General features: G+C 37.3%; 1 protein-coding gene across 2 annotated transcripts in view; it reads right to left on the bottom strand.

The window, feature by feature from the left end:
* The window catches only part of KHDRBS2 (KH RNA binding domain containing, signal transduction associated 2), a 614,534-nt gene that overhangs the window by 204,530 nt on the left and 397,292 nt on the right, over positions 1–12,712 (bottom strand). For both annotated transcript variants that reach the window (XR_012586331.1, XM_074581525.1), the window contains exon 4: positions 3,760–3,906. Coding sequence is in view for 1 of the 2 variants with exons in the window: in XM_074581525.1 (XP_074437626.1) it covers positions 3,760–3,906 (147 nt within the window). In the remaining variant the exon portion in view is untranslated. The remainder of the gene's footprint in view (positions 1–3,759; positions 3,907–12,712) is intronic.

The following is a 12,712-nucleotide window of genomic DNA, read 5'->3' as shown; positions in this document are numbered from 1 at the left end:
TCTGCTTCCCGCCTCGTCCCAAGGGATGCTAACCATGTCAAATAAAAATGCTCTGCTTAAAGGGATAAAAATGGTTATCAGAAAAAGATGTAGCATGTGTTAGGCAGCACAGACTCCTAAAGATGGCATAGCCCCTTACTATATGGAAATAATAGCTTGGTCAGAAAATATATTTGTATGTTTGGATGTAAATCAGAATGATATCATCATATCTGATAAGAATGATATAGCATTTCATTACTCATTAATGGTGAAGAAAGTTTCAAGCATTTAATACATATGAACCTTTTAAAATAAGCTATTTCCCCCCCATATTGGCCATTTTAAACATCTCCCCTTCCAGTTCACTAACCTACATGCCACTCTGAGGCACTGAGATATAGCATCAGCCTTAGGTTCCTCAACCAGACCTAGGTCCCCGGCAGATGGGGTCAGAAGTCTTTGGCAGGCAGATTCCTATGAATTCTATTGAATCTGTGTTGGCCACAGAGGTGAATCTGCAAAACACATGTCCTCCTCCTATGTAATCCTACTGTTTGTTCTTTCCACATAGCTAATACTGGATAACTTATATTACATTAAAGTCAGTTTCAAATTTGATTTTTACCCTAAAACCTTGACTTGGGGGTTGGGGGAGCACATTTCGGTTTTTATTTTTACTAGGTTGCCAAAAAAAAGAAGAATAGTGGAGCTGGTAGTTGTGTTTCAAAACCCTGAGGTATTAATCCTTTTTTCTTATTCATAGGTCTTTTGATCATATTTCCACTATATTCAAATTTTCATATTGAAAGTAAACATCAAAATAAAACGGAGCATAGTATCTAACTAGTAATTGGATATAAGAACCCCCCAAAAGCCAAAGTTTTGCATAAATCTCACAAAAGATCTTGCAAAGTCTGCTGCAAAACAAATCTTATCCACCAGTCAGCAACGCCCCAATGGCAGCTCCCATGGAGACCTCAAGCCATTTGCAAAATGGAAGCAGCAGACAGTAAATGAAGCGGCTTGGCTTTAAAAGTGTGTCGGCCGGCAAACTGCCGAAGGCTGCAGACATTGGGCGTCCAGTCATTCCCTGAAATGCCTGTTGGAGGGATCCCAACGCACACCCTGAGGCCGAGCCCACTGCAGCTTTGAAACCTGCTAACATGTGGAACAGCCACTGTAAATAGCCGTACTTAGTCTCCGCCTCTGCCTTGGAGGCAAAATCTTCACTAGTGAAAATTTTTATACTATTGGGCAAGGTCAAAGGTGGTAATTAAGTAATTGCATTTAAATCAAAAGTCTTTGTTCACCAAAATTTGCTTCAATTAATGAACATTTTTTTTCTCAGTCCTATTCTACATGTTTCTCTTTTTCTATTATTATGTTTTCTAGACATTTATTTAAAAATTCAGTCTCATTAAAACTTATTCATAAAGTATAAAAACATTCTTCCATCTTACTGACACAACCAGTGTAATTTCTGAGGGCAATATTTCACTTAAACTTCACAAAATTCATAAGCAATGTGAAAACTCATTTGAATAGTTTATTACATCCTTGATTTGGTATAAGTAAAACTGTTAGATTCTACTGCTTTCATCCCTGTCATGCAATTCTAGTATTCACTGCGGCAATAAATTAGGTCTTATAAACAACAAAACATCATAAAACAAATTCAAGATATGCTTTAAATAGGGAACAAAAAGGAAATTATCCGGTGCAAGCTTTTTGAGCGTAAACCCCTTGACACATGTTATAACCAGCCAGTTAATAATTGCTTTGTAAATTGTTGTAAATCTGAAATGAAGCAGAGGGGATAAAACTAACACACAAGTCATAAAGTACAATTCTTACTTGTTTGGAGTGATTATTGCCGCTGCCAACCAAGTTCAAAATCTTGTAACAAAGAACCTGGTTTTATATATCCTCCAGTGTAGCTATTATACTTGTGCTGGAAAATGCATATAATCCTTATCAATAAATAATGTGTCACACAAAATATGTGCTTGCGCAGATGCTGAATATTTACAACAGCAACATGCCACAAATTTTAACGCCAGTGTCATCACGCGCTGCTCTCTCTCCCTTACCACCCAGAGCAGATTTCTCCAGCTGGACAGAATACGCAATGGCTGTTAAAAAACCAGGGGGCATAGGAATCAGTACCCTCATCACTGCGTAATGCTATAATGCAGGAGCTCTCTTCCAGAATAAAAAGGATGTCCAAAGATAACTTTAAACAGGAACCTCTTACAGAAACAAATTGAAGTTCGGCAAATTCACTAACAACTGGAAATGAGAGTTATCCAAAGGAGAGAGACTGGCAATCTTTGTAATTAGCCCGGTTACCATATCCAGGTGTAACACTCCAGACTTTTCAGGAACATGACACTTAACTATAAATTTTCTTCCAGTGTTATGGGTTGGTGGATCTTTGCCCTTAACTTGTACCCAAAATGTCATTCCACATTATGTTGCCAGGATTATGACACTGACCTTATTTGTCCCTTGTACTGTATGTTCAACACAGAGTCAGAAATGATGAAAAAAATTCTCTATTCTCTCATGGTTACTTCCCAGAATTTGAAATAGCATTTTATTACCAGTGTTCCCAAACTGGAAGCATAAGGGGATGGAAAGGAAGAATCAGAAGGAGTCAACTTGTTTAAAATGTAGCTCATTTATGGGCACTCACTTGGTGCCAATAAACTTTATTATTTAAAACAAATATCCAGCTGTTTATTTTTAACAATTTTAAGTTACTTTTACTTAATTTTAAGTTAAAGTTCTGCCATGCAAATATGCACATGCCTCACCTGAACATCTCTTATCTTGGCTTCATATTCCTCATAATAAAAAGGCATTCATTGAATCCTTCCATTATTATCGAGAGATATGAACAGTTATTGCACTTCATTTTTTTATCACAAATAGAAACAAGCTCCCATTACATTTTTTTTTAGGAATACAAGTTATGAACATTTTTAGAGGGCTAAATAGTCTCAGGATAGACCTCAGACGATAACTCACATAATTCTAGTACTACACAAAGCAACCATTACGTAGCATTTAGTATGCATATGCTTAAATTCTAGGGCAAATTTTAAGTATGAAAATATAATGGAATACTGTATAGACGTGGAGAAAATAAATTTCAGAGAGTCTGATGGAAAATCAATAGAAAAAAAGGTAAGTATTTCAGAAAGTGATATAGTATATTAGTATAGTATAAATCAAATGGAAAAGTTCCCCACTTCAGGATATGTTTCTGTGCTCTCCTAGCTGATGGAGGATTGCTAAACTGTGGTCTGAGTCATGACGAGCTGCCTGAACAGAAATGCCTGAGGAATGTTCTGCTCATGCTGTTTGTCCCACAAGAAATTCATTAACTTCATTAGCAAGCTATTTAGGTAAGTCACTACATATACAAAAATTTTTTTAGACTTGAATATTCAAAAAACTTGAAAGTGTACTCCCATACTAATGACTAATGTCTGCAACCAGAGAAAAAGTAATCCACCCTTCCCTCCAAAAACCAAGAAAGAAAAGCAAAAAACAATGACAAATGGAAATAATAAAACATCTAGAAAATATATCAGGCGATCAACTATGACAATTAATGGCCTGTTTGGCATCTCCATGAGATGAAACAACAAAAGACGAATGTTCAACAGAACTTTTTTTTTTTTTCTCGTTAGATAAAAGTCCTTAAAGAAGGCACAAATTCAATGCAGCAAAACCATAACCAGTCACAGAAGAATGCTATAAGCCACTTACGGGAACGAGGAATTTTTTTATTTCTTCCAAGGCATGACTCATACGAGAATATGCTTCCCCAGGTGGAGCAAACACTTCAATTAATACGTGAAGCTCATCACTCAAGTGTGCGTATTTGGCTTCTCCACTTTTCCTTAGTTCTTCCTCCTACGAAAAAAGGGTGGTTTTTTTTTTTTAGAACTGGGAATCTACTAATTTTGCATTGATTTAGCATTTACAGAGAACATGACGGAAGGACATAATACAAGCAGACTTCTAAACCCTTTGAGAAATAAAAGTCTAGTACAAGCCACTTAAAGATTTAAAAATCAATTTTGAGTGTTTGAATGATAAAACCAGCATAATTATCATCTACAACAGATTTTAATCAGCACAGTGAAAAATGCTAAACACTCCAGAAGCTAGTACTGAAATATTAAATCCATAATGGAAAAGCTGCATTAATCTGTCTGAATTTTAGCTCTTCACAAAAAAAAACATTAAAATATTAAGATCCATTTAACCATTTTGGAGCACCTTAACAAATGCTCTTGTTTATTAAAGTCTAAGTTACTTAATGAAAATCTGAAGGCTGTACATTTTAGTATCGCTGAAGGCGAGTATGCCCTAGTACTTGAGGCCTGAGTTTCAGTCCCAGTTCTGATGTATGGTACCTATGCAATCTAGTGTACACTGGTTAAGATGGTGATTCACCTCACCTAGATTTATCTTGACAATCTTTGGGTCCCAGTTTTCCAGCTATAAAATAAGCCTAATAATCCTGCTTTATGTTAGAGTAATGCTCTGAAACGTCAATCCGCTTTCTTATACAAGGCTTTGAGATAGTGAATGTAAATTGTAACACACATTCATAGTAGTTACCTCTGCATAGAGAGCAAAGATATAAAATACTGATCATGTTAATGGCATTGGCTATGACAACATAATGAAAATTTTATGTCATTACTACACAAGACAGCAATAAGTAATGCTGAAGAAATGATGAGTTGAAAACTCAGTTCTCAAAAATATTTTGAGAAATGTAATTTTGAAGAAAATATGTATGTATATCTGCATTTTATAGATGGAAAACATAATCACAGAAAAAGAAGTAAACTAATTTGCTTAAAATTGGCTAAGAAATTATAGCTTTTTAGTAGTATATACTAAAATAATACTTTGTGAACATTTAGATATCTAAGATAAAAATTGTAACAACAGATTACAATTCTTATTTACTCAGCTTATTTAATTCTGCATTAACTTCACTTATTTTAGCCTTGCCTGATTTACACCATTGCTTGACGCCAAAAATGTCTGCACAATGCCATTCTTCAAACATTATGCATACAATTAATTTTATCTACAGTAGAAGATCCATCCCCAAGGACTTTCTGATTTTTCACAGAATACACAACGGTTACATCCTTTAGCTCCAGAGCGCTAGATCTGACTCCATGATAAGTCAAGGTTCTGCAGATGATGATAAAATCATAACTCAATAAATTATGATCCATCATTTTATTTTAAAAAGTTGAAAATTTACATAATTGTTTTCAACTAAAAACTAAAAATTAAGATAAGCAGCACAGATGGTAGAATATTTTTATCTTTACTGTTAAAGTATCTTTGGCATTTTAGCTTATCTTTGAAATCTCATTGAAATATCCATTAGAACCAGAGCATAATATGACAGTCTATCGTGAGATGTTACAGTACTTTTTAGTCTTACGGAAATAAACATTTGATTGCAGCTTCTGGAATAATTTGACAGGAAGTATTTCAAAAGAATTAAGTTTTAATAGTTATAAAGAGACATCCTAGTAATTGCAGAAAGTTTATTTTTTACAATATTACTTTTTTAAGATTCTTAAGATTTTTTTTCTTAAGATTTTTAAGATTCTAAGATTTAAGTTGTCTTTTGGGAGAAGACTACCAATGAACTATGGAAAAAAATATAAACTGAATCTTCTTTTCAAATGTAGAAAGAGTAACAAATAATGTTTGGCTCATTATTTTGATGAGAATTTTGCACAGATAGGACATCAGCCACAAGATTTTATAATGCAGACCCGTCTTACAGAAATTTAAGTATATGCTTTTATGGTGGTAACAACAGTGACAATGTTTCTCTTTGATTTTCTTGACAAACTCAGGAATTCCTAAAACACATGATTTTATAACCTTCCTTCTCAGTTCAGCACATGCTTTCTGTCACTACTCAGCAGTCATTTCTATAGCTGTTGGAAACAGCCAGCTAGGGCCGCGAGATCCTCAGCATTTCTTTCTGAGGATGTCTAATGACGTTTTTTCTTGTAGAACGCATAGGATAAAAGACTAAATTTTCACATTTACCTCTTCCCACAGCAGGGTAAAATGTCAGAGAAATGCTTCTTTTATTGCAAGTGTGTGTGTTGATACAGAGAAACTTAAATCACTTCAGGAAAAATATGGAAGAGTAAGAACTAATAGACCACGTGAGCACTGTACCAAGCTTTGCTTTCCAAAACCAGTGAATATGACTGAGTATTTTAAGACCGTATGTAGCCTTGCATTTAATTGTATGTCAGGTATCGGGCTGCTAACAAACAAAACAACAGACATAACTCACACTGTCGAGGAGACACTCATTGATAAGGAAGTTTACACCCACTGGCAGGTAATACAGCTTTCCAAGTGCAGGAAGGATGAACGGGCTCTCCCAGGAGCACGTGAAGTTGGACAACACCTTTGTAAGTCTTCATTAGCAAGAAGCACAGCCCAACTGCAGAGCAAAACGGTCAGTGCCGCAGACCCAACATCCACATCTGCATTTAGGATGACAGCACGACTCCTTCTCTAGCACTTCAGTGGGTTTTGCTTCCTGCTAGTTGTAGCTGTAGCATGGTTGCACAAAGCTGAGTTCCCGTTAGAAGACAGAGAACCTTTCTGGAGCCAAATTTTGGTTTAGTTTAGAGCCTCTCCTCTAAACTGCGCTTCTGATTCAAACTGAAACACTAATGAACAAACACCTCATGACATACTCGTAAGAACCGAGACGGATTATGAGTCTTCCTAGCATCTGTTACATGAGTGGCAAAATGAGTGACAGTATCATAAATCCATCTTATATGGTATTATTTATAAAGTTATCTAGGTGCTGTTGGCCTTGCAAGACTCTGTACCCCCAAAGGTCTCTAACGCACCAGTCCAATTACCTGCGGACTTTGTCTGTTTCTCATACAATTCTGCCTTAACCACCTGTGTTGTTCAGCTATTCCCCATGGTGCTGTCTGGAACTTTTGTCAGATTCTCACAGCTTTATATGGTCTATGATTTCCCGTGTCACGTCCAGCAGTTTTCCAGACCCTATTGAGCTCGCACAGCCTTGGCCTGGGTATACACAGCAGTCCAGTCATTCGCCCACAGCCCTAGCATGGGAACTGTAACTGCTTAAGCCTACTCCCGTAGACATGAACCGCATCGCAGTGAAAAACAATGTGCATTGAAAGCCTGATGGATTCACTGTAGACAACTACTCTGAAAACAATCAAAATGCAGGTAAGTCTTAGGCGCTGGATCTGAGGAGGAAACCCCAGACCTGGGACCTGATCAGTTCTGATTTATAAAATGAATGGAATAGATTCCATGGGGTTCTGGGTCAGTGATGGCAATCTCTCTTAGTACTGACCCTCAGGTTAATAATATGCTTCTTATTTACTGCATGGTGATGATGTTTAACTCCGCCGTGGGTTGAGCACAGCAGAGGAAACACACACCGTCCTCCAGAGACGATTGTCCCCTTGTCCTGATCCTTTTGCACTCCCTTCTGCATGCCAATTCCCTTCATCTCTCAAGACTGACGGTACTATATTCCATACCCAAACCCAGCTCCTCTCATGCTATGTGCTTCAGGCCTCCGTCATCCTCCTCTGCTGCCTTACAGCATGTCTGCCACACGGTGCTGAAGCCCACCCGCCCTTAACCTGATGCGTAGCTCCATAACCCACTCCCTCATGAAAGATAACAGATATTTTCAAACACTTTATAATTTCCAGTTGACCAAAGCAGGGAAAATGAATTATAAAACTCTATAGCAGAAATTTGAGGAATACTGACCTCCCCAAAAGTGAAGCATGTGAGTGATAAGAAAGAACATAAAGGCCAAGAAAAGCAATGAAATTATCTCTGGAGGACAAAGCAGCCTTACCATTTTAAAAGGATGTCTGCTGACAGAGAACTGATTTCTGTCTGTAACCCCAGCCAAAACGCTTGAATAAAACTACTGGAAGGAACTTGAAAGAACAAATGGAGTTTGCATAGCAAACAAAATTACACAATCCAGATTGATGAATAAAAAGTGTCCTCATAAAATTGAAATAACAGAATATCCGAGAATAATAGAAAAGAAACCTGCAGCAGGAATTGCGGAGATCTCAGAGATAGATTTCGTCAATGCAATTACATAGAACTTCCTATAAAGTAACAAATACCGCTATGAAAAGAAACAATGAGTACTTGAAAAAGAATATGAGAATTGCAGTGGATTTCATATCTTGCAAGAATTGGCAAATAAAACCAAAAAACAGAGACTAGGCAAAGATGATAATCACAGTGCTATTGCTGCAGACGCATTATTAATAAGATCAATGGACAATTCTACAGGAGAAAAACAATGAGCATGCAGTTTGGCAAATGCAAACCTATTAATTTTTAATCTGGACATAAATGCAAAAATGAAGATGTTGTCTGCAACATTGGTTATAGTAAAAGTAACAAGTGAACCGTACGGTAACAAGTAAATCAGAATAGAAGTAATTTCTTGGTGGTACCTGTTTTGGGGTTAAAAAGCTTTCAGGTCCTAAGTCAGTGGAGAAACAGAGAACAAAAAGAAAAAAAAAAGAGGAACAATCTGAGAACGGATGAGGTGGAATGGAACAGTTTTCAGCAGAGTACGGAGTGAAGCTAAAAGAGCTTAGCATCCCTTGACTCTTGCTTTCAAATCAGTTATTCTCGCTCCAGGAAGAAGAATAAAGAAGATGGAGATGGTGAGTACATGAGGAGAGCCCCCACAGCAGCGCTAAGAGTGGGTGTGCAACACCTGCGGTCAGTCACAGAGACCCCATAATGAAACACAGGCACATAGAAAGAACACTGCTACAACAGAGGAAATTTTTGGAGACACAGGTGACAGCAATTATTTTTCTATAGTCGATGCATCATTAAAATTCTTATAGTTACTTTGGTGGAACGGAGCAGAGATTTGTGTACGTTCAGTACCGCCTTGGGCAAACAGGCCCTTCAATTCAAGGGTGCTTTATTCCCTGATGCTTTTCATAATGAAATACATCAACATCTTAATGGCAAAGAGGTACTAAGCTGTACCTACATCATATTTTTGTTTAAGATAGGTGAGAAAAAAAACAAAGACAAATCAGTGGAAGAAGGTGATGATAACACAACCATTGAATCACTATCGACAGAGCCTGAATACCTGGGGTGAATGTCAAATGAACAAAAAATACAAATTCTGTGAAAGAAAATAAATGTTTAGGAGAAAGGTTAACACATTAAAGTGGTGTGTGCCAAAACTGAGGCTACGACCAGTGACCGCTGTGACCAATGACTAATGATCCATGTATAAATGACCTACCAGAAAGCAGAGATAGAGTTCACGAACCTAGAAATTTTCCTACTCTTGTATAAATCTAAACCAGAATAGATAAGAGGGTCATTAGACAACTGCTGCTAGAAATAAACAAGCCAAAGATGTTCAATGAATATAAACAATGAATTGCAAGTTTGCAAAGCTAATGTAGGAAATTAAAGATCCTCAAGAAATTACCTTATCTAAGGAGTCTCCCTAAGAATATTATGTTCATCTTAAAACTTATGATCACAACTAGGGATCACTGCGTTCAGGGTGCCTTCAGATTCAGCAAGACGACTTTGCCATAATTAGTGAGTACAAAATGTCATGTCATTTTTTATGAGAGGGTAATTACCAATTTGTTGCAACCAAGTTACAAAGTAGGTTGTTTGAACTCCCATCAAGCTGTTACACTCTTACTATGGGCAAAACCATATCTTAGACAAAGTCTTTTTTTTTTCTTAATGAAGTTTTAAAAGTCTAATCAAAGAATTATTAGTAGTCTAGTTCCATACTAACACTTGCAGCTCAAATTCCATGCAGGTAAAATGACATATACACAGACATTCTAGTGTCTGACCCTTTCCCTGGTGTTACATTCGCTCTTCCACTGTCCTGGGGGGTCCTAAGGTGAATGGCTTCAGCTAGCTGCGGGGGGTCATTGCTGGGACCTGGCAGCACCTTGAGTCCTTTGCTGCAGGATGTGTAATACCAATGGTGGTAATTTCTTCAACCTCTCTCAAGGAAGCATTTGGAGTGATTCTTAGGTTTGTAAACCTGCTACATAAATTGCTCTTTCTCCATCATTTTGCAACTCCAATCCCCATCCAAATTCACGATATATTTTAAGTTTTACATATGCTATGTACTTTTTCTTTGCCTTCTTTGTTACTCATGAAGTGATTTATGTTACTCATAAAGTTATTTAGACCAGGTCAGATGGAGTAACCTGGTCTAGTTGAAGGTGTCCCTACCCATGGCAGGGGGATTGGAACTAGATGATCTTCAAGGTCCCTTCCAACACAAACCATTCCATGATTCTACGATTTTGCCCAGCTCCCGAGGTTGCACTCCTTTAATGACCAGTAACTGACCTTGACGCCATGTTCTTATAAACAGCACTCGAGCCCTCCTCATCATCCCGTGCCTTTGCTTTCAAGGCCTCCACCTCCATCCCACCCCTGTACTCCCCTATGCTGCAGTTTTATTCTAGGGCCATAGCAGCACCCTCTACACAGAATAATGACTTATTATCGCTATCTATTAGTTAAAAATATAGTACAAATCTAGGCAAAAGCTAAACCAACATAGGTAAGAATCACTCAAGTATTAGGCGACTGCTGCTAGAAGTAAGCAAGCTCCAAGGGAGCCAGGGGCAGACCAAGGCCAGTCCAGAGGAAGCCAGTCAGGTCCCAAGCCCTGTGCTGCTGCCTCTGCACAAAGCCTGCTGCCTGCGACAAGTGATGGCAACACCACCATTTTCTGAGACACAGGGCTATGAGTGTCAGTAAAAGAAAACATAAATTACTGCCTTTGCTGAACAGGTCTGAAAAACACTCCTGGGATACAGAGATTGTTTTTTCAGCTATAAATGTCTAATTTTCATCTGAAATACATACCTGGATGAGGCCTGCTGCTTTCAATGCATTCCCTAGTTCAATGACCAGATTTGAACGCTAGGTGATACACGTGACTACCTCAGAGTTTAAAAACAATCATCTGGGCTCTGCCACAGTGTGAGCTGTGGCTGCTAGGGCTACTGCTGAGGATGAGTCTCTGCACAAAGCGACCAACACTAATGAGCACAGACCACGTTCCCAAACCTCACCATCACTTTAGGAAGGGCTCCTCGCTATGATACAGGGCTTTGTTCAACTACACCAGGCTGCTGACAGTCAAGTGCCAAATCTACACATTCAAAAGGATAAATACAGTTATTTAATGATTAAAAAAAGTAAGACTAGAGAGATTTTATAATGGCTGATGACATTGTAAGAACTTTAAGAGCTTACTGTGTCAAAAATAAAGCCTGTGGCACAAGGAAGAAAGACCCTTTGAGCAAAGCAGTCATAGCTTTGTTTACACTGGTCAGAGGAAAACGTACTTTCTTTTCCTCTGCTGTCATTCTTACTGTCTGGAAATCATTTCAGTTGTTCTATTACATCTTTCTAGATCTATTTATTTCATTGTGTTTGAATTGTGTAACCAAGTTATCTTGGTTTTATAAATTTTAATCTCTTTTTTTCAGAGACAGAGATACAAATGTTACAAACACTAAAAAGCTCTGCTAATTATTTAGGTAATTCAAAAAGCTAGCTGATGACAAATTATCAGACATCTTGAAAAGAACTGTATTTATGCTAAGAACTCTGTACACTGACAATAATAGTAGGATATTTATTTATCTACAATTCTTATTCTTCAGGGTCAATTATTCTTCAGGAAACATTCATCTTGATATCTGTGAAGTATAAAGAGTGTTCGCAAAAGCTGTGTTTAATCAAAAAGAATATTTGCCATTAAAAATATACAAACAGGAAAAGTTAAATTCAATATCTATATCCTCTTTTTCTCTTTTTTTTTTCCTTCTCTGTCATTACATTTATTATTATTATTGGTCCTATGAGAACGCAGCATTTTCTCCAATAAGTAAATAGACAGAATATTTGTATCATAAGATTTGCAAAGGGCATTCTGTCTTTTAAGTTTTTGACACTCTTTAAGTTTTTATTTTGACACTGGAATAGGCTGCCCAGGGAGGTGGTGGAGTCACCATCCCTGGATGTGTTTAAGACTCGTTTAGATGTGGTGTTAGGGGATATGGTGTAAGGGAGAACTTTGTAGAGTGGGGTTGATGGTTGGACTCGATCCCAAGGGTCTTTTCCAACCGAAATGATTCTACGATTCTATGATTCTATGATTCTAAGTATAGAGGCTTGTATGACAAGAAATGTTTTGAAATTCTCAAGGTTCTGAATGAATTCTTTTGCTATGCACTATGGAAATATATATGGAGTTGAAACATAAGTCAACTATATGGAAATATATATGGAGTTGAAATATAAGTCAATTCCAGTTGCATTGTAGTCAAGTACTTTAAAGAGTTTGGTTTTGGTCACCTGAAGGAAATAGTAGAAAGAGTATTTCTATCACAGAGAAAATTCTGGAGGGAAAAATCCACGCCTAAGGTATTTTATGTATAAGCAGAATGAAAAACTTGTATTTCCAAAGGGTCAAGCAGCAGAGGGCTAATTTGTGCACTTACCTTTGACTATGAAAGAAACTGAAGTTTCACTTTGGGAATTCATTTATTTGTATATATAAAACCAATTTCACGATGAAAGT

Source organism: Larus michahellis, chromosome 3 (assembly GCF_964199755.1).
Source record: "Larus michahellis chromosome 3, bLarMic1.1, whole genome shotgun sequence".
Classification (NCBI taxonomy): domain Eukaryota; kingdom Metazoa; phylum Chordata; class Aves; order Charadriiformes; family Laridae; genus Larus; species Larus michahellis.
The sequence above is the reverse complement of the archived record's forward strand: the minus strand, read 5'-3'. Positions and strand labels throughout refer to the sequence as shown.